This window comes from Pseudopodoces humilis, chromosome 4, assembly GCF_049639895.1.
Source record: "Pseudopodoces humilis isolate 2021_Gansu_Grassland_sample_001 chromosome 4, ASM4963989v1, whole genome shotgun sequence".
Taxonomy (NCBI): Eukaryota; Metazoa; Chordata; class Aves; order Passeriformes; family Paridae; genus Pseudopodoces; species Pseudopodoces humilis.
Window position 1 is genome coordinate 68,029,430 of NC_142203.1, and position 21,453 is coordinate 68,050,882.

The window sequence follows — 21,453 nt, forward strand, 5'->3', positions numbered from 1 at the left end:
CCTAAACACATCACTGTCCCGTTATTGTTTCTGTCCCCAGTCCCATGTCCCTCTCCCCCAACTATGTCCCTTTCTGCAACCCCATGTTTCTGTCCCTCAGCTCCGTATCTCTGTTCCCAGCCTATATCCTTGTCCCCAGCACCATGCCCCTCTCCCAAGTCCTGTGACCCCATTCCTGGCCCATATCTCGGTTGCAGAGACATGTCCCTGCCCCCCCAGCCCTGTGACCCCATTACCGGCTTGTATCTCAGTTCCAGCACCATGTTCCTACCCTCAGCGCCTTGTTGCTGGCCTCAGCCCGTGTCCCTGCCCCAGCCGGTGTCTCTGTGCCCTCATTCCCAGCTCACATCTCCGTTCCAGCCCCGTGTCCGTGTCCCCAGCGCAATGTCCCTGTCCCCAGCCCTGTGCCCCAGTTCCCGGCCCGCATCTCGGGTTCCAGCCCGGTTTCCCTTTCCCGCAACCTCCCATCTCCATTCCCGCTCGTGTGGCTGTCCCCCGGTGCCCCGGTCAGCGCCGGCTCCATCCCGGGGGGTTTGCGGGGGAGGTGGATTGTCTCTCGGGGCGGCCGGGGCGTGGCGGGGCCTCCGGTGATTGGCGTGCCCAGGGGCCAGTGGGGACGTGGGAGGCGGTGCCGGTGGGCGGGGCGGGTGACGTCAGGGCCGCCGGTGCGCGGCGGGGCGGCCGGAGGCGCGCGCCCCGAGCCAGCGGCGGGGGCCGCGCCGGCGGCGGTGGCCCGGCGGGGCGGCGGGGGGGGCGGGCAGCGCCTCCCGCTGCCGCTGCCGCTGCTGCTCCTGCCGCTGCTGCTCCTGCCGCCGCCCGCCGCCGGTGGGCGCCGCCGGGAAACCGGGGCGGGGGGCGCGGGTGTGGGGCGGCGGAGCGGGCGCGGGACGGGGTGCGGGAGCGCACGTCGAGGGTGCCGGCGCGGCGGGGGCGAGGCGATACCGCGGAGGACGTGTGTGCGGTGGGTGGGAGAGGTGTTGGAGCGGAGAGCGGGGCTCCGTGCGGCGGGACGCAAGCGATGAGCTTGGGATGGGTGTGAGGTGCGGGAGCAATGGGATGTGGGGGGTGCGCGCAGTGGGGCGGGAGGCGGGTGAGGACGGGAGAGGGGGGTGTGTGCGCTGGGCAGGAGATGTGGGGCGCGGGGGTCCGTGTGGCGGGACGCGAGGGATGAACTTGGGATGGGTGTGAGGTACGTGAGCCATGGGATGTGGGGTGTGCACGCAGTGGGGCGGGTGGGATTGGAGCACGGGGGTGTGTGCGGTGGGCAGGGGGGGTGCAGGCACGGGGTGCGGGGAACTCCGTGCGGCGGGGCACAGGAAAGTGTTCTGTGGGGCAGTGGGATGAGAGTGTAGTGGGCGTGAGGTACACGAGCAATGGGACGTGGGGTGTGCACGCAGTGGGGCGGGGGCCAGGTGAGAATAGAGCACGGGGGTGTCTGCGGTGGGCAGAAGGGCTGGAGGCGTGAGTCACAGAGCTCTGTGGGGCAGAGGGATGAGCTCTGCCGTGGGGCAGAGGGATGAGCTTGGAATGGGTGTGAAGTACACGAACAATGGGATGCGGGGTGTGCATGCAGTGGGGCAGGGAGTGGGTGAGCTGCAGTGGGCAGAAGGGCTGCAGGTGTGGGGTGCGGGGGTCCATGTGGTGGGGCATAGGGGATGAGCTTGGAATGGGCACATGAGTAGCTTGGGATGAGCTACACGAGCAATGGGATGTGAGGTGTGCATGCAGTGGGGCAGGGTGCAGGTGAGAATGGAGCACAAGGGTGCAGCTATGGGGGGATGGCATCCTGGGATGTGGGGTGTACATGTGATGGGACACGGTGAGTGTGGCACGAGGGATGGGGCCAGCATGCAGTGAGGTTTGGGGAAGAGGTGTGCCCGGCTGGGTGTGGGGCGCCATGGGGCACAGGGTGCACGTACACCGTGAGGTGAGTGATGGGCACAGAGCTGCGTGTGCAGCGGGGTGTTTGCATAATAGGGTACAGGGATGCCTGTGTAGAGGGTACTGGATGTCTGTGGGATGGGATGCGTGGATGTGCGTGCAGTGGGGCACAGGGATGAGCATGCCGTGGAGCATGGCATACCCATGCAATGGGGCACAGAGACAGATGAGCAGTGGGTGCAGAGTTGTGCGTGCGAGGAGGACGCAGGCAGTGCACAGGCAGTAGAACACCCAGGGAGAGAGGCGTGTGCGTGGGCAGTGAGTGGGCCCGGGGGGTTGCAGATGCAGGGCAGAAGGCTGTGTGCGTGCAGGGGGCAGGGGAGATGAACAGCCTGCAAGAGACGGGGGTGTGTGTCCAGCGGGGCGTCAGGACATGCGGAGGATGCATCGATGACAATATGTGAGACCAGGAGCAGTCGATGGGGCAGGGAGCTGCCTTAGTGATCGGGATGTGGAAAGACACTTGGGGACTTCGAAGGGGCATCCCCTGGGGAGGGGGAAGCTGGCCGGGGGCGGCCGGTGCCGGGGTGCAGCGCTGGGGCGGCAGACGGAGCTGTGCGCGGTGCTGACCGCCGGCCGCGGAGCTGTCCGCGGTGCTGACCGCCGACCGGGACCTGAGGCTGTAGCACCGGGGTTGGGGTGCTGCGGCTCCGGCCGCAGGCCTGCAGCAGAGGGGATTTGGCTTTTCTCCTTCCATCCACTCCGCTTCCATGGACAGCAATTCTGCTCCATCCTCCAGCGCCTTTCCCGTGCTTTGGCTGCACTGCCATGGCACCTCAGACTGACCCTCTGCGTACAATGGTTCCCTCACCCTGCCCTGGGCAAGTGAGTGTGCGGGGCTGCGCTGGGACTGGGTAGCCCCGGGTCCTTCCCCCAGTTACCCTTCTGGAGGTGTGTTCAACACCCTCCCTGGGATCCCCTGCCAGGTCACTGTCCCCACGTGGGGCTGTGGAGTGACCGGGTGGTTCCCAGTGGAGAAATTGGGATCGGATGCTCTCGTGTTGAGGAGACAGGTGTTTCATGCCTGGCTTGTGCCGGCTGGGAGTGAAGGGGAGGGGGAGCTGCCTTTGTTCCAAACAAGGGAGCAGATGCATGTCAGTGTACAGCCTGCTGGGGCTGCACACATGCAGCACAAACACACGTGCACACAAGCACATGCGCACACTCCCACCCAAGAACATGCGGTGAAAAGCAGACCCTCTTCTCAGCTATCCCACTTCACACTGGACGAGTCCTCCTGGGCACAGACCTGCTCCTAGTCCACCCTCTGCTGGCCTCCCCCTTTCCAGCGGCTTGTGAAGAGGGGTATTTCATTCTTGATATGTCTCTAGAGAAAAATGGATTGGTCTCCCAGGCTGGCACTGGTGTCGTATGGTAATGGTAGGTGAAGTTATGGCTGCTGTCTCGCATCCTGCTCTCCCTTGTGACAAAGAAGTGGCTGTCTCTCTGCTGCTGAGGCTCCTGGAAATCCCTGAAAATCGACCTGTCAGGCAGCTGGTTGGGGGAGGTGGCCTGCACCTGTGCTGTGGGCTTGCAGGAAGTGTCTTTCAGACATAGGGCTGTGCACAGGCACACACCCCCGTGGGTGTGGGTTTGCACACCTCCACTCTGCTGTGCATGCAGACAGCACCCACGTGTGCATATGTGCACACATATGTGCACCGTTCCTCCTCCACAAACCATGGGAGAGCTGGGAGGTGGTGCAGGAAGTGCTCTGCTTGCTCCTTCTTCTTGTGGCTCTAGGGTGAAGCTCTGCACTTTATAATGGGCTCAGTGCTGAGCCTCCCCAGCTGGCAGATGAGGGGGAATGTGTGTTCCTGTGGGAGCTGACCTGCTAGGGTATAGCTGAAGCCATGAAGAATGTCTCTTTACTTATTACAGGTAAAATGCAGGGAGCAGAGCATGCGTAGCCAGGGCCATGGGCTCCTTAGGGCACAGGCCATCAGCACCCACAGCTCAGTGAACTGTACTTGAGGCAGTGCTGAACCAGGAATGATGCAGACTGTGCCAGGGCTGGGAGACACACCTGGGGATAGCTGACATCAGTCCTGGGGATTCACTGAAATGGCACTGTCCCAGCCCCTCCTGCCTCTAGGCTGCTGGATGCTTGTGACATATTCAGAGTCTGGGTGGTGGGCCTGCTCTGGGGAGGGTGTTCCACAACCCCCTCCCCGATCCTTTACCCTACTGAAAGCCCCCTGGGTCTTCTTTGCAGACGGGCTCTTTGTGACCGACTACTTCACCCGCACACCACGCAAGCTCAGCCCCTTCCGCTCCTTTGCCAGCATCGAGCTCTTCCACTTCCACATTCCTGAGGACACAGTTATTGCCGTCTGGAATCTCATCACCTTCAAGGAGCAAGGTGGCACATTTGGGGATCAATGTCCAGACCGTAGCATCACCGTGTGAGTAAGCAGCCTGGCCTGCCTTTATCCTTCCTGCCTGCCTCTGCTGCTCCTGCCTGGATTTGCCCCACAGCTTGCCTGCTCTTGCCTGCTCCTTTGCTTCCACAAGCACGTGTACATATAGAGTCAAAGAATCATGGTTGGAAAGGACATTAAAGATCATCTTGTTCCAACCTGCTACCATGGGACATGTTCCACTAGAGCAGGTTGCCAACTGAGTACCACACAGCTGCTCACTCACCCCCCCCGCTCCCCCGGTGGGGAGGAGAATCATGGAAAAAAAAAGTAAAACTCGTGGGTTGAGATAAAAACAGTTAACTAATCAAAATAAATACACCAATAACACTAATGATAAAACAGCTACAAAAATAATAACAACAGTAACAAAAAGGAGAGAGAAATAAAAACTGAGACAGATGAGTGATTCGTCACACAGTTGCTCACCACATGCTGACTGATGCCCAACCTGTCCCCCAGCAGTGGCTGGTGGCTCCATGCCAACTCTACCAAGTTTATACACTGGGCAGGAGGCTCTATATGGAACAGAGTATGTTCTGTGTGGTATGGAATATCCCTTGGGTCAGCTCTCTGGGCCATGCTCCCTTCTGGCATCTTGTGCACCTGCTCTCTGGGGGAGGGAGCATGGGACACTGAAAAGTGCTTTAGGGTAAACGCTGCTGAGCAACAACTGAAACATCAGTGTGTTATCAACATTATTCTCATACTAAATCCAAAACACAGCACTGAAACAGCCACTAAGAAGAAAATGAACCCTATCCCAGCCAAAACCCAGACAACATGTATGCTTCCTCCCCATGATTCATCTTCCCAGGACCAATGCAGGCTCCACTCTTTTAGATGAAATCTAAAATCCACATCTCATAGATGAACTGTTTTGCTTGAACACCCACTCAGGAAAGCTCAGTCTCCAGAAAGATCCCAGCTTACAGATGGCTTCCATGATGTCTTTAAGCATAGAGGAAGACACCCACATATAAGACATACTGGCCCTGCCATGATGCCCAGCCTACACCCTGCTGACTGCTGTCTCTCCTGCAGGTATTTCCGCTCAGGGGCTCCCTCCGTCATTAACCCGCTGCACACGCACTTCCCCAGGGACACGGCTGTCCCTGGCTCCTTCGCACTGACCCTCACCTGGACCCTGCCCAACCGCACCACGGGAGTGTTCAATGTCACCAGCCCACTGCCTGGGGATTGGTTCCTGGCTGCCCACCTGCCCAAAGATGAGGGCAAGATCTCTGTTAAGGTGAAGGGCCTGGAGGGACCATAGGGGGGCAGGGCTGGGGTCTGACTGCTCTGGGCTGGCAGTGCCCAGGGCAGGTGTCTCAAGTGGGGGCAGTGCCCTGTGCCCCGCCCTTGCCCTGTGCTGACTCTTCTCTGGTGCAGGGACTCTACGAGGAGTGCCAGTATCTCTTCCAGCCACAGCTGATCGTGCAGCGCCTGGTGAACATCGCTGTGCTGTACCCTGGTCATGTCACTGAGCAGAGCATGGCCCCCCACAACCGCTCCTGCCTCTACAAGTGAGTGCAAGAAGGTCTCCTAAGGAAGGGGCTTCCTCAGGGTGGGGAGATGAGGGTGTCCTGTCCCTCTGGCTTCCCTCTCCAGCCTGTTAGTCCATAGCACTGGGCACAACCTGGCACTGCTGTCCCGCAGGGTCTTTGTGCCCAGCTACACATCGCGAGTGCTCGTGGAGGTGCTGCGGTGCCGTGGGGCCGAGGGCTGCCCACTCTGGCTGCGTGTGCGGGCCAAGGCTCCCCCCCTGCACAACTCCACAACCTTGGACTGCCGGGAACACACTCCCTGCCAGCTGGCACAGGACCTGCCCTTCTGGCAGCACTGGTACTACGTGCTGGTGGAGAAACACCCTGGGGTGCCGGGCACTGTCTCCTTCCAGGTCACCGTGCAGCTCACAGGTGAGGGTGCATGTGGAGGTGTGGGGGAAAGCATGGTCTTGTCTCTGCTTTGGTGTGGGTGTTAAAGGATGCTCACAGGATCTGTCTGCAGCTGGGCACAGGGTTATACCTGGCTTTGCTGGGATGGGAATGCTGTGAGGTGTTGGGGCCAGGTTGCAAATGGGGATGAATGGCAGGCAAGAAGGGAAGGTGGGAACTCAGTGGGGTCTGGAGATGTGTGGTGCCCAGGCTGATGGTTCTGTTCCTCCAGATTGTTCCCGACCCAGCCTGGCCCGGCCACCCTTCCTGCCCTCCAGTGCCTCCATGAACATGCCCCACTCCTTTGGGTCTGCAGGCGGGCTGGCACTGGGGGACAGCCCTCCACCCACCAGCACCAATGACACAAAGCATCCAGTCCCCATCCCTGCCACCTCACATGCCGGAGAGCAGTGCTGGCCTGTCCGGCCCACGCTGCGCAACGAGCTGGACACCTTCTCCGTCCACTTCTACATCTTCTTCGGGCCCAACGTGTCAGTGCCGCCTGACCGCCCTGCTGTCTTCGTCATCAACCTCCTGCCAGTGCTGGACAGTGGTGGGGTGCTCAACCTGGAGCTGCGGCTCAACGTGGTGAGGTGGCCACATACACCCTGAATGGGGCAGGGTAACTCGGGACAGGGGGTGGGATGGGAGATGGGTGATGTCAAGGTTGCAGCAGGGCAGGGAACAGGATTTAGGGTCATAGGCAGTGGTTGTGAAGTTTTTGGGTGATGGAGAATGGATTAGGGTGCTGCAGGCCCAGGTTCAGGGTGTTCTTGGGTGAAGGGTAGTGGGGTAGGGCACTGCTAGTTGGTGTGCTGTGATCTGAGTGCTGTCAGAGCAGGGGACACCCCTGGCACTGGTTTAAGGCCATGTCCTCTGCCGTCAGAGCTCTCTGTGTGGTGAGAATGTGACAGTGTTTGGGTGTCTAAACCATGAAGTCCCACTGACATCCAGTGACAACACCTCGGTCACCTGTGAGACAGGTAGGCTGGGCTGTGCATGTTCATACTGCCATGTCCATGGGGTCACACCCCACTGTGTCTGGCAAGAGGCTGGGTGGGGGGAGGCTGCAGAGACCTGCATGGGGGCATGTGGCCCTGGAACCTGGCACGGGGTACTCTGTCCCTGTTCCAGCTCTGTCCAGGGCAGAGGGCTGCACTTTGCTCTGCTCACCAAGAGTTCTTCTGGCCTCCACAGAGTCTCTGGCAGGCTTCCTGCTCTCTGTTAACGCCACAGCCACCCTCAGCCGCCTGCGGATCCCCTACCCACAGACAGGCAGCTGGTACCTGAGCCTGCGCTCTCTCTGTGCCACAGAGCACGGGTAAGAGCCCCAGCATATCCCCTCGCTGTACCTGTGTGTGCCTGGGTCTGTGGGTGTGCCTGTCCCCTGCACTGCATGTCTCCGCTCCTGTGTGTGCACGTGGCTTTGCGGGCTGTGTGTCACCGTGTGAGTGCTGCGTGGGCACGGGTGGCTCCATCTCGCGTCTGCCTGACCATCTGTGGGTCCCCGCGGCTCTTCCCTCTGTCTCGCGGTTAGGAAATGCCTGTCAGCTCGCGAACGCCGGGCATCTGTCAGTGCCTCTCCGCCTCCGCGGCAGGGCCCATCTGTACCCATGCCTGGGAGGGGACCGGGCTGTTGCTGGGAGGACAGGGCTCTGCTCTGTGTGTGAGGGGGCATCTCTGGTCAGGCTGAGGCTCTGCTCAGCATCTCCAGGGACTGGTTCTGTGCTGTGGCTCTGCTCCTGGCCTCTGTGTCTGCCTGGGGCCCTGTGGAAGAGTGAGGCTGGTGTGTGTGTGTGTGTGTGAGATGCACAAGTGTGGATGGTGCTGCATGCACGTTTGGTGCAAGCATGCATGCAGCACTGCATGCGTGTTCGGGTGCATACGTGCAGCCAGCTCTGTGTGCATATTCTGGTTTGCACAAGCAGTCAGGGCTTTGCTCAAGCAGCCACATCTTTGTTCAGGCATTCAGGGATGTGTATGTTCTGTGCAGATTTGACTGCGTGAGGACACAGTCAGTGGACAGCAGACACATGTGCAGCTGGCACTTTTTGCATATTTGTGTGTGTTGGGGTGCCTGTGTGTGCCCAGCCAGCAGCTGGTATGTGCCATTGGCCTGTGGGGCTGTCTGTGCTCCTGGTGGAGCTGAGGAGGTGCTGGCAGCGCCCAGAGTCTTGTGTGGGGTGGCACAGGGCAGTGGGGTTGGTGTGCCTGCCCTGACTCCTCTGCTGTGTTTCTAGTTCATGCTGAGTTGCCTGTCAGTCAGTCCTTCCCTGGCAGGTTCACACACAGGCATTGCAGGGCAGGGTGCAGTGTTTGCACAGCAAAACCCAAATGAAATAGGAACAAGCTAAGTGTGCTGCTAAAGGCAGAGGGGCTTTAAGTGTGGCCACGTACCTCCTGCTCACTCAGGCTAGCACAAACAATTGAAGCACACAGGACCCTTGGGGACCAGCTCTCAGCTACCATACGCAGCACCAAAGGAGCTCATTTTCAAGCTTGCCCAGTCTCTGGGTCTTCCACCTGCCAAAACTGGGTGTGACAGGTGGTTTTGGTAGAGGCAGGAGCTGCTCAAGGGCCCAAGGTGAGGGCTGCCCCCTTCTCTCACCCTGCAGGTTTGAGCCCTGCACCAATGTGACAGCTGAGGTGTACCTGCGCGCCTACCTCTCACCCTGCATCAACGACTGCGGCATCTATGGCCAGTGCAAGCTGCTGCGCACCAACAACTACCTGTACGCTGCCTGCGAGTGCAAAGCTGGTGAGAGCTGAGCCAGGCACCCACAGACCCCCAGCATCCTCCCCTTCTCCTTGTGGGTCATGTGTCCCAGTAGTCCATTCATACCAGGTCTCTGCAGGGTGCTGGAAAGGGGTCCCCTTTCCCTCCCAGCCCCTGCGGGTGCAGTGGTGATGGCAGCTCTCCCTGGTCACAGGCTGGAACGGCTGGGGCTGCACGGACAACGCTGAGGCTTTCTCCTATGGCTTCCAGCTCCTCTCCACACTGCTGTTGTGCCTCAGCAATGTCATGTTTGTGCCTCCCGTGGCCATCGCTGTCCGCAGCCACTACCTCCTGGAAGCTGCTGTCTACATCTTCACCATGTTCTTCTCCACTGTGAGTGTGGTGTGGGGCAGGTGATGGGCAGGTGAGGGGCTAGTGCTGTGCAGGGCAGCTCTCACACCCTTTCCCTGCTACCCCAGTTTTACCATGCCTGCGACCAGCCAGGTATTGTGGTGTTCTGCATCATGGAGTACGATGTGCTGCAGTTTTGTGACTTCTTGGGCTCTCTCATGTCTGTGTGGGTCACTGTCATCGCCATGGCCCGGCTCCAGCCCATAGTCAAGCAGGCAAGTGTGGGAAGGGGGCATGTAGGGCAGGCATGGAAGAGATTTATCCTGATGGGTGCCCCACTGCCCCACAGGTGCTGTACCTGCTGGGGGCCATGCTGCTCTCCATGGCTCTGCAGATGGACCGTCACGGGCTCTGGAACCTTCTGGGGCCCAGCCTTTTCGCTTTGGGGATCATGGCCGTCGCCTGGGTAAGATGTGACCCTTATGTCCCCATCCTGGCTCAGCATCCTCCTCCTGCCAGCATCTCCCCTTTGCTGCCTTCACCCTTCACCGTGAACTCCTCTCCCTGGCTCCTGAGGGTTGTGCCTGTCCTTGTGGTGGGTCCCCCTTCCAGCATGTCCTCTCCCTCCACAGACGGCTCGCACCATCCGTCGCCGCCACTGCTACCCACCGACCTGGAAGCGCTGGGCTTTCTACCTGTGCCCAGGGGCGCTGATCGCAGCGGCGGCCGTGCTGCTCTACGCCTTCGTGGAGACAGAGGAGAACTACTTCTACATCCACAGCATCTGGCACCTGCTCATTGCCGGCAGCGTTGGCTTCCTGCTGCCGCCCCGTGCCAAGCCCAGCAGGCGCCTGGGGCCGCTGCCCCGGCGCAAGGGATGTGGGTACCAGCTCTGTGTCAATGAGCAGGAGGAGCTGGGACTCGTCGACCCCGCTGTGGCCTCCATCAACAGTATTTGTACCAGCTGATGCTGACACCAGCTCAGAGTCCTCTGTCATGGACAGCAGCTCTGTGGGGCTTGGCACCCACTCTCTTTGCTGGCCACCCATCTCTGGGAGTGCCAGGACTCCTCTGGGCAGGCACACAGCCACCTGTGCCACCCTGTTCTTCCAATTACAGCCTGATTGAACTTGTCTCCAGGGGTTGCTGTGGCTCAGTCTGGGGCAGAGCTATGGGGGTCTCAAGGCTGAGCTGGGTCACATTCCTCCCCTCTTTGCCAGGCCATGGAGTTGCTGAGGGGATGTGGCTGGGTGTAGAGGGGAGGAATGGCAACAGTCTCTGTCTCTCAGTCAGAGCTGCTACTCTATGGTGGCTGGTCTGGAGCTGATGCAGCTCTGACATAGAGCAGCAAAGTGGCTGGCAAGAGGTGGGGAGCAGAGGCTGCAGTGTTTTGGCTCCTGGCACGACATGTTGCAAGGCTGAGATGTCTTTGTTGGGGCACTGTGCTCTCACAGGATGGCTGTAATGTCTGACCCAGGGGCAGCTGTGCTGTACCAGGGCATCCAGGATCCTCTCCAAGCCTGCAGGACTGTGGTGAGCCCATAGCTGTGGGGGTAGGTGGGAATGATGCTGGTGCTGCCTGCTGTGGCAATGCACAGGTCTGAGAGGGCTCTGCCTGCAAGGGCCACATCCCCAGGAACCCACAGCCTGTTGGTGTCACCCCACTGCCTGGGGCAGCCTGCCTCAGCACGCCACATCTCGCTACACCCAAGGAGCAGTGCACTAGTGATCCTGTGTCCCTGCTGTTGCCACCAGCCTTGTCTCTGCAGGGCACTGGGTTCCAATGGGAGGGACATTGCATGGACTGTACCCTGTGACCCGGTTGGGACAGCCCTTTCTCGGTCCCTGCTCCTTGTGTGGCTTATGGTCAGACCTGTGGGCTCGGCACCCAGTGCTGCCAGTGGTGACCATGGTGTGGTGACAGACACCTGGGCTGTGTGTGTGCCTCAAAGACAGGGGTTTTCACTCTGCAGCTCAGAGGGGTCAAGGTGGACCAGGGAGGACAGGGAAAGCTTCACTCACACTTCTCACTCCTCTGGAGAGTTCCCCAGTCTCCTGATAATTTCTCAGCCCTGCAGGGGTCTTCATGGTGGAATCCTGAGGCAAAGCTCTGCATCCTAGCAGCCACATCCTAGCTCAGCAGAGCCCACCTGCCAGCAGCCCCCCTCCCTGTACCCCTGAGGACAGAGCCCGGCACAGGGAGATTTACTGGATGCTTAACAGGATTAGCAACTGCAGGCGGGCAGGCAGCTATGTAATAGGATTGCAATCTAATTAAAACTGCTGCTTGGAGCTGGGCCCCAGCTGGCCAGAGCGGGGTGGGCTTGGGGGGCAGCTGGAGAGGACTGTGGGGATGGGATTGGTAGAGCAGGAGGAGGGATGAGCTGGCAAGGACCATGGCAGTGCTGGTGGGTTCAGGGGTTTGCTGCCTCTGTCTCTGGGCCTTGGTGTGGGATATGCCCACGGGGAGCCAGCCTGGCATGGAGGTGTGCTGGGCAGCCTGGGCAGGAGCCCCGGTCATTGTACCAGGACTGGGGAACCTGAATCTGCCACTCTCCTTTCCACCCCGAGTTCACCCTCCAGCCCTCTCTCTGCCATACAGAATATCCTGCCTGGTTTGGCCAGGTGGCAGATTCAGGATTAATTTTTTAATTATGTCCAATTGGACGCCAGTGGCAGTAGCAGCTCCCAGAGGATGAGCAGCTCAGGTTTAGCTTTCACATCAGCAAGAGGGTGGAGTGGAGCACACACAGGGCACAAGCTTGTGCTACACCAATGCACCCCAGTTTCACAGAGGTCTAGGGGCTGCGTGCAGCATCCTTACCCATCCCTCATCCCCTGTCTCACTGCTGTAGGGCTGAAGTGCAAACCTGCTGCTAGTCAAATTTGTGAAGATTCGACAATAACAGAGCCAGTGGTGGGATGATCTGTCCCTTGCAAGCAGCTACACAGCCCCTGGCCTGCCCTGCAGCAGACACCACAGGGGTTACACATGTCCTGGAGGAAGTGGACAGGGGTTTTAGCCAGGAGAGCTGCCTAGGGCAGCCTGGAGGAGCCACACACCAGCTCCGCTAGACTCTGCTTTTCTGGGCTGCTGGTGTGGCTCAGAGCTCCCTCTCCTTTTAATTAAACCTGCAACTGCATTTTTCATCTCAAGGACAGGCCACGCATCCAACCACACTGCCTAGGAGGGAGCTCGGCCAAGCAGCACTGGAGGGGATCCAGGCATTCTCTGCCAGCCCAGCTCGTCCATGGGAGCCCATAGCTGCCTGCTGAGAGCTGGGAATCCTCATTCTCACTTCATTTCCCAGTCCCAGGGTGGGCAGAAACTCACCTCCCTGCCTGGGAGGCTGGCACAGCTTGGGGCACAATGAGGTGCATTGCAAGTGCAGAACACACAGTACTGCAGGACAGAAAGGTTTTCTGCTCACTGCTTCAGGCACCAAGCATGGAAAAGCAGGTCTCTCCTGTGGGACACCGAGCACAGGGGGTGTGTGTGCCTCTCCCATCAAGTCTGTCTGGGAGCATGCTGGGACACACCATGGGAGACTCCAGTTCCTCTCAGTCACCTCTCTTTTGTTGCAAGGTCAGAAGCACCAGTGTGTCCATCCCTATGGGTCTAGTGAGTTTTCTGTCATGACTCCCCATAGCCATCAGCCTCTGCTATGAGGATGCACTTGGGGTGAAGGCTGGATTCTCCTGCCTTCCCCTCCTGCTCAGAGACTCAGGACTGGGGTCTCTGTTTCTCCCACCTCACCAGTGTAAACAGCTTTCCCGATGTTCCATCCCTGCCTCTACCAGGCACAGCAACCACATAACCATGGCAACAGTATCCCTATAACAGCCAGGTACATCTGACATCCCCATGGCAACCAACTCCCGGAACAGCCGATGAAGAGCTTTGCTTCCTTTTGCTGGAGAGGGATGGGGGGGGATCCGAGCCATACCAGGTCAAGTGGTGGCAGGGACCTGGGCACTGGGTTTTTGACTCACTTTGTGGGGCAGCGTAAGCCTTCACAGCCTCTGTCCTGACAGTTAGGATGCAGGGGACACAGGGATGCATGAGAAGGTGGCAGCCCTGGGAGCAGTATCATCCCGATTCAGCCTTCTGCATCCCAGCTCCATCCTGCCTGCTGGGCTGTCAGTGTCATTGGGCCAGCACTCCCTGCTCCAACACAAGTTTCTTGGAAATGTGCATCCCAAACACTGGTATTGTGCTTCCTGCCACAACCTCCTCCCACCCCAATGTCCACTAAAGAGGTACTCTGCCTGTTGCCCTCACTCTGCACTGCTCGGGGGCTGCCTGACCCTCCCACCACTGCCCACCCAATGCCTGCTGTCCAAACTCATCACCCAGAAGCCCTGATGCAGTCTGTCGTTGCAGATGGCAATTGCATGCCATGCAACTTTAATGTGTCAGGCCTGAATTATTGAGCCCTGCAGCAGACTGCGTGCAGGCAGGCAGGCAGGACCCAGCATCCCTCCTCCTCTCCCTGCCCATGTGTGCCCTACCAGGCAGCAGAGGGTGGGGGCAGGCCAGAGGTCTAAGTTTTTTGGGGTCTCTCTGGGTGCACAAGAGTGCTGTGCCCCTTGTCTAACCACTGTGACTGGGAGGCGTGGGTGGAAGGGTGGCTGGTGGTGTCACCAGATTGGTCACCTGGGGGTTGGTGAGTCCCCAGGCAGGTGTGTAGAGAGGGATGTGTAACCCTGCTGTCCCCACCTCAGCATTTTCTCCCTGTATCCTCTTGAAACCCCTGGGAGCCCTCACCCCTCCTGCTCACTGTGCTGCCAGACCCCAGGGAGGCAACGCCTTTCCACCCCAGTCAATGTAAATCCCATGGTGGATAGACAGAGCTTGCTCCCTGGCCGGACATGGCTGTCACTGTGCCGCTCTGGGGATGATGAAGGATTCAGAGAATGCCCTGGCTGCTCTCTTATTTTTGCAGTTTGCCTGAAGCACCCTGCAGCCACTCGATGATTTTCTCATCAGAGTAGCAAGGCTTGACTGCCCTCCCCACGCAGACCCATCCATCACCCACGGCTGGCACTACTGTACAGCTCATAGGCACTGGACCTGCCTGTCCTGCTCGGTCCCTGGCTGTCCCTCAGCCCTATAGGTAGTGCCTGCACCATGGGCAGCCTGAGACAGCAGCTCTGTGCATGCAAAGGGACCCCCCCTTCCCTGAAGGAACCCATGCACAGCCTGCTTGCTCACCCCTCCTTCTCCCCCATGCCCTAGCTCCAGGTCTCATCGTCCCTACTGCCACCTCCAGCCTTCAGGGGATGGGATCAGGGATCCCTCAAAGCTTCAGCCCCTTCTGCTGCATGTGGGTGAGGACCAGGTGGGAGCCAGGAACTCACAAGTGGGAGATCCAGCTACAGATGGAGAAAGCCCAGCTCTCCAGGACCCTGTTCCTGGGAAACACACTGCCATGGGTACTGAGTACCTGTCCCATAGAACTGAGACAGAGCTGAGCATGACAAAGCCCAGAGCAGGGACAAGGGGTCCTCAGGGGGACCCAAGGCACCGAGAGCATCATTGTCCCAGCAGCACATCATGTCACAACACCCAGAGAAGTGAGGAAACAGAAGGGTGGCAGGGCATGCCTGGTTTGGCATGAGGGTAGAGATGCAGGAGCTGTGGAGATGAGGGACAAAAGGCTTGGCTGTACCCACAGGGACCAGAGCATTGCAGGGGGAATGAATCAAGGGACTCAAACAGCAGCTGCCATGGTCACATGCCTGGAAGGAGCAGCAGATAGGAAAGGAGGACACTGAGACATGGGAAATCAGGGAAATGTGGTGTTGATGCAAAGCATCACGATTTTCTGTTAACTGAGTTTCTTGGAGAGGTTGGTGAGGAAACCTGTGGGGGGCTGGACTCAGGACTTTATCCCTGGCAATTTAGAAGAGGGCTGTTGAGGACCTGCTCTGTCGAGTGGAAAAAACCACTTGAGTCGTGCTTAACTTCATCAAGAGAACTGCATAGAAATCCGGGAGCTTGCTAAGAGAAATTAATAAAGCAGCCAGGGGGGGCAGACTGCCTGCAGACAGCATGAGAACTGCTCAGATCCGCATGCTGGAGACTTCCAGTAAATGAACATGTCCTTTAACAAGATTTGCAAGCCCAGCATGGAAAAGGAGCAGAGTGAGTAAATGGGTGGGAAAGGTCACTGCTCAAGGAAGGGAGCCATGCCAAAACAAAGAGCACATGGAAGTGGGGGGAAGGTTGCATGAAAAAACAGAGCAAAACAACCCCCAAACAGCCTTTGAGGAAGATCTTGGCAACAGCTTAAAATTGCAAATAATATTGCAGTGCTAAATTTGCTAAATTGTTGCCATAGCAATGAGAGTTTGGGGATGTCCAGGGGTGCATAAGGGTGCTGCAGCTCAGATCTACCACTTTGGATGAATCTTGGGGTAGGATCTGTGAGTCCTGCAAGCTCTTTCTGTTAGTTCAAGGAAGTCAAGTGTTTCTATCCCTGAAGCAGATATCTATGGCCTGCAGAGGGGTGATGCTGAAGGAGCAGCCTTGGCACATCCTGGCTGGTGAGCAGAGGAAGGGCTGCAATTGCAAGGACAAAGTCTACAAGTACAAAATGCAGCTGCACTTGCTGTCAACTGGTAGGAAATTAAGGCAGTTGCTCTTGTGAGAAATCAGCCTTGCACCAACAGAAATCAAGCTGTTACACCAAATGCAATCCTGGATAAATTTATCTTAAGAAGCAAGCCTGCAGAGGAAGATAAAATCATGTTAGCAGAGGCTGAGAACATTGTCCATAGGATGTAAAGCCACTGTTCTCTTTACGGCTTGCAGATTAAAGTTTTCCCTTAAAAATAATTTTCCCCCACTCAAACACTACCACTAAAATTTCCCTTGAGTTCCAAGTGCTCAGCAATATGTTGTTATGTATGAACAGAGCTCTCAATGGAGACTGCATTAAAAAAATCATATTGAAGCTTCCTGTTGGACTGCAAGAGATGCCTACAATGAGAGGAATATTACAGATTATTCTTACTTTACATAAACATGCTTCATCACCTCCACAGCTAAAACACAAGGCTCTGCATCTTGAAGAGGAATGTTTTTGGCTAAAATTAAATGGGCTTGGAACAAGTGCAATCCAGAGGCTCCTGGCTCAGCAGGAAGGGAGGTAAGTCCCTGAGGGCTCCGTGTGCCAAGTCCTCCTGAGAAGCTTTGCCCCAGGGCTTGCCTGCAGTCAGCAAATCTCCTGCCAGCACAACTACAAATCCCAGAGATGAGCCCCTGAGGATTGTTGTTCTAATTAACTAATGAAGTCGTCTCCTGTTGGGAAGATGGATAATCTGAGCTGGAGGCTTACTCCCTGTTGTGGGGGAGGACCTGGAGCAACACCCACCTCCTCTCAAAGGACCTCATAAATGTTTGTACGCCCCGGGGTTGTACTTGCTGCAGGGAGGTGCCAAGCGCTCCCAGACACAGCAACTCCCTGCACCCTGCCTTCAAAAACCCATCTGACCCCATCCTCTGTCTGCCAGGTCCAAAGACAGCTTGGCTGCTCTCATCTCTGAGTTTTCACTTTGGTCTCATAGTTTCCAGGCAAATCACAAGAGAAAAATTAATGTTTGAGGAGGGTGAAGTCTGTGCAGGATCTCCCTGAGCTGCAGCCATGTGCAGCACAGGATCCACTTCAAAGGGAGGAGCCACTTCATTAAAAAAAGAGAACTAGGGCTTTTGATGTCAAGATAAACATCCTGATACACATCAAAGCAGCTTCGCCTCCTTGTCCTTAAACACCCTCTCCCTGCTTCACTTAAGTTCTGGATTTTGGAATTATACCTCTGCCTAATCCATGCTGTGCTGCATCCCGTCTGGATGGTTGTTTGGCAGGGGAGATTGTGGGTGCTGTTTTGTGGTGTGTGAGACCTTCAGGTCATGTCCATGAGCCTAAACAAGCTGTCATTGCCTTCTGTTCCACATATGAAGAACTATGAGCTGCTGGTGAAAGTGATTGTATTTCCATTGAAAAACATCACGTTTTTAAAAGAAAGTGCAGTAGAGAAGGGTCCAAAGGCCAGCTGGGTTGCCTGAGAGCCCAGTGGCATTCATGCCTCTGGACACCCTGCCCGAGTGGCCACAGGCCCATCTCTGGCAGCAGGCTGGGCATCCAGTAGCCTGGGACAGAGGACTGAGGTGTGAACACTGACCACTGGCACAGGGAGAGGCATGAAGATGTAGGGGTGGTGTCTGCACAGGGGGCTGGTAGGAGTCACATCCACCATGGTAAATCTTTCCTTCAGTACTTGGGGATTATGAGAAGGATTTCATAAGGCTCAAGAGCCATGTCCTGTTCCTAATGCCCATATCTTATGCTTTTGCTGTGGCCAGGGGTTTTACCAGGGTGGCCACTGGAGCAGGGCTGCAGGGTGAGCTGTCACCTCACCAAATCACCCTGTCCTTGGGGCACTCTTTAGGACAGGAAAGAGAAACGGCTGATGTAGTGAGGAAGACACAGGACTGAGCATTCAACTGTTAGCAGCCAACTGCAGACACAGCCCAAAGCTGCTCTCAGGGCAGTCATTTGGGTCATACTACCTGTACTCCAGGTTTGTGAGGTGGGACTGGGCTCAAGTGGGCACAGAGCAACACCTCCAGGTCACAGTGTGCTGGCTGGGAGCGAGGCACGGGGCAAAGAACTCGCTGCCACCGGCAGGTTACCACCTTACTATTCCAATCCTTCTAGATATTAAACATAGGCTCTGGAGTGGGGCAGGCCATGCAGGAGGGAGAGGATCAGGAGAGTGGTACAGCTTTCCCTTGTTCCAGAATGGGTTAAAATCAGGGAAAAATCCTCCCCACAAGCCTCCACTACCCCAGGGATCCATTCTAGCTGCCCTGGCAGTTTCCTGTTTGGTTTCAGCTGCCCTGTGGCAAGCTGGTGTCTGTGATAGAGGCAGAAGGAATTGTATGCACAGGCTGCCCAGAGCAGCACCCTCAAGGTTCCTGGGCTACCAGACAGCAACACTAAAATCCTCCTGAGACATGCTGGTGCTTTCACTTGTATTTCTAGCCTGAAGAAGACTCTGCATGCCCCAGAAGAAGCCCAACCTTTTTTTCCTGTGTTCTGGCTGTCACTCCAGCATGGGTCTGGAGTGGGAGAGCCTCACCAGGCAGGGCTTGCAATGGACATCCCCAGGAAAGGCGACGGCTCGGACCCTTCCACATCCACATTCCCATCTGCCAGCCTGTTATCCTTGCCGGAACCGCCACCTGCACTGCATCCCAGGACTCGGGGCTCGCAGGGGAGAGGCTGGGGGTCCTGTCCTGCCCCACCGCCCCTCTGACACCGCCCTGAGCCCAAGCTGGAGGGGAGCAGGGGCACGGGAAGCGTGGGACATGGGCTGCTTTGCGGGCAGCGGATGGAGCACACGGCGCCGTGCGAACGCCACGGCCTGGCGCTCGCAGGCCCCCCCACCCTCTGCGGGCCGGGCCGGGCCGGGCCGGGCCGGGCCGGGCCGGGCTGGGCTGGGCTGGGCCGGGCCGGGCTGGGCTGGGCCGGGCTGGGCTGGGCTCCGGATCCGCCCGCAGGAGCCCCGGGGCCGCCCCGACCGGGGATGCCCTGTCCGTGACGTCACGGAAGCCACACCTACGCCCCCACCGCTCCCCCACGGCCCCTGCGATTGGGTGACGTGCCGGGAAGACCCGCCCACCCTCTCCTTCCTGAGTTCCTATTGGTCGCTGGGCTGTCACTCACGGACGGGCCGGGAGCTGCGCCCTGGGGCCCCCGGTCCCTGTGCTTGCATCGTGCGTCCCCTTTGCAGCCCCGTGCAGCCCCACCGCCACCCTGCTGCAGTCCCGGCACCCCTCCGTGCACCCCTGCACCCCTCAGTGCCACTCACCGCACTTCACTGCAGTCCCTGCACCCCACTGTGCCCCCCACTGCCCCCTTCAATGGCCCCCTCACTGCAACGTCGCTGCACCCCTCATTGTGACCCCCTGCACCTCTCACTGCACCCCGCTGCACCGTTCAAACCCCCGGTTCCCATCACACCGCTATGTCCCACTTGTACCCCCGGTGCTATCCCATGCACTCCTGACCTGCAGCCCCCAGGACATCCTCCCCCATCCCCAGTCCCTCCTCAGCAGCCAGCCCCCTCCCATCTCAGAGCTCCCTTCACTGCCAGGGACCTGCACGGAGAGGAGACAGCCTGTCCCACTGCCCCAGCAGCCCAGAGCTCAAGGAATGGTGCTGTGCTGTCCCAGGGCTGGGAGGAGTAGGTGCAGGCTCAAGTGAGGAGCATGGCAGAATGGCAGGGAGCAACCCGAGGCGTTGGGAAGTGTGGTGGTGTGACGGGGATCACAGCAGGCTGGCTGGGAGCACTACAGGGCAATCAGTGGAATGATGGGGAGCACAGGAAGGTAAGTGTGGAGCATGGGCAACCACAGCCCAACCATTGCAACTTCACCAGTGCAAGCAGCAGGGCTCAGGAAGGGAGATCCCACCTTTCTCTTCTCTCTTTGTCCATGCTGATAGGTCCCAGGGAGAGAAATCCAGGGCAGAGATGTTTGCAGGCAATCAAGTGACCCCATCACTTGGGGCCAGAGCTGCTGGCCAGCAGCCAGGCGGTTTCTGCTCTTGCTTGGGAGCACAGAGAATATTTTGTATGCACTGGTGGGAGTATCTTGCGCACCAGGGCTGGCCCTGCTCCCAGCAGCCCCCATAACCCCCAGCTCCCTGCCCACTGCATCACGAGGCCAGCGTGTCTCTATGGCATGCCTTTCTCCCCAAGCCAGGGTGTACAGCTGGTATGGGATGAGGGACAGTGCCAGGGGGGGTGGTCACAGGCTTTCCCAGCACTACCCACCCATGTTTCTCCCCTGCCAGATGATGTCTGGGCTGTGATGTTGTTGCTCACTGCTGCTGTGACACTTGCTGTCCCCCCACCACCTCGCTGTTGGGCCCTGTGTCTGTGCCCCTGGTCCCCCTCCATGGCCACATGTGGGGTGCTCCAGGCAGCTGGCATGTGTGCCTGGAAGACGTGGGGTGCCCTGGCAAGCTCTTGGAAGATGTTAGGGCAGGCAATGGGCCAGAGTGTGCAGTGGGGAGGACAGGAGTTCAAGGACATCTAGTTGGGGAGCTACAGGGACATGGACTGCCTGAAGGCCATGCATGGCATCCAGGCAGTGGATCCATCACCCAGACATCCTCAACATGGGATGGACGACTGCTTCAACACGGACTGCTTGCCTACCTTCCTGGCTGGGCTTGACTGGCCTCTACACAGTCTCCCTCCTCTTCTGAGAGAAGTGGCCGGCCACCTGCCAGCCCTCCAGCAAGTGGCATCTGGCATGGCAGGACCATTTTCATGATGCCTACACAACGTACACTTCCTCTTCTTGCATGTGGCATGGAGATTCTGGAGGCAGACAGCACACTGCCTCATCCCCATGGAGGATGTGCACAAACTGGTGAAGGTGGTGGGGTCCAGGCAAGAGTCAGAGGCTCCTTTTCTAGGCACAACATGCCATACCACGTCTGCAGCTCCTGTTACCTGATAATGATCCATGTACTGAAGCAGGAGGATCCCTCCTGGAGCAGGAGGGCCTCACCAGAGTGTGTGGCAAGCCCACAGCACTTGCTCTGAAAGCCCCAGATTGCACCTTGGAAGAAACCTGCAAAGGACCTGGACACTAAGGGACAATGGCTGCTGCACATGCTGTTTTCCCAGAACAGCATCATCCATCCCAACCTCTTCCCTTGGAGAAGGATGCACCCTGGGCTTCCTGGACTCCACTCCTGGCAGCAGCCCTGCTCTACTCCACAGGCCAGCAGCACATCCCAAAAAAAGGCGTGATGCCCACCCCAGGTGCTGCTGTAAAGGGTAGAAAAAGTACATCTGCCCCATACTGTGTGGGTAGAGAGTTTCTTGGAGTCTGTAAATAGCTGAGTTCCCCTCATGTTCATCTCGAAACTGAGAAGGGGAACATTCCCCAGAGAGGGGGAAAGAATTGGTCAGCTGCCATCACTGGTAGAAAAGCTATTTTTAATTTTATTAAAATGTCTCTCTAGTATAAACTTTGAAAATATCTGGAACCTCTGATATAAAG

The 21,453-nt window shown here is 58.0% G+C and overlaps 1 protein-coding gene across 2 annotated transcripts; it reads left to right on the top strand.

The window, feature by feature from the left end:
• Positions 1 to 2,872: 2,872 nt before the first annotated feature.
• TMEM8B (transmembrane protein 8B) lies at positions 2,873 to 10,474 on the top strand. 2 transcript variants are annotated; one of them, XM_088054266.1, is made up of 13 exons: positions 2,874 to 3,822; positions 4,157 to 4,346; positions 5,406 to 5,613; positions 5,754 to 5,887; positions 6,021 to 6,280; positions 6,531 to 6,886; positions 7,185 to 7,281; positions 7,496 to 7,619; positions 8,914 to 9,056; positions 9,229 to 9,407; positions 9,494 to 9,640; positions 9,715 to 9,831; positions 9,998 to 10,474. In XM_088054266.1, exons 1-13 carry the CDS (start codon positions 3,795 to 3,797, stop codon positions 10,331 to 10,333), a joined length of 2,319 nt encoding a protein of 772 aa, XP_087910392.1. In that variant the 5' UTR covers positions 2,874 to 3,794; the 3' UTR covers positions 10,334 to 10,474. The 2 variants fall into 2 exon arrangements, with proteins under 2 accessions (XP_014112405.2, XP_087910392.1); XM_014256930.2 differs by having other exon boundaries at positions 2,873 to 4,346.
• Positions 10,475 to 21,453: the final 10,979 nt, after the last annotated feature.

Coding starts and splice junctions, on each gene's coding strand:
- TMEM8B (XM_014256930.2), top strand. CDS start 4,006: ATGGCACTGTCCCAGCCCCTCCTGCCTCTAGGCTGCTGGATGCTTGTG. Junction 6,887..7,184: donor TGGAGCTGCGGCTCAACGTG/GTGAGGTGGCCA, acceptor CTCTGCCGTCAG/AGCTCTCTGTGTGGTGAGAA. Junction 7,282..7,495: donor CTCGGTCACCTGTGAGACAG/GTAGGCTGGGCT, acceptor TGGCCTCCACAG/AGTCTCTGGCAGGCTTCCTG.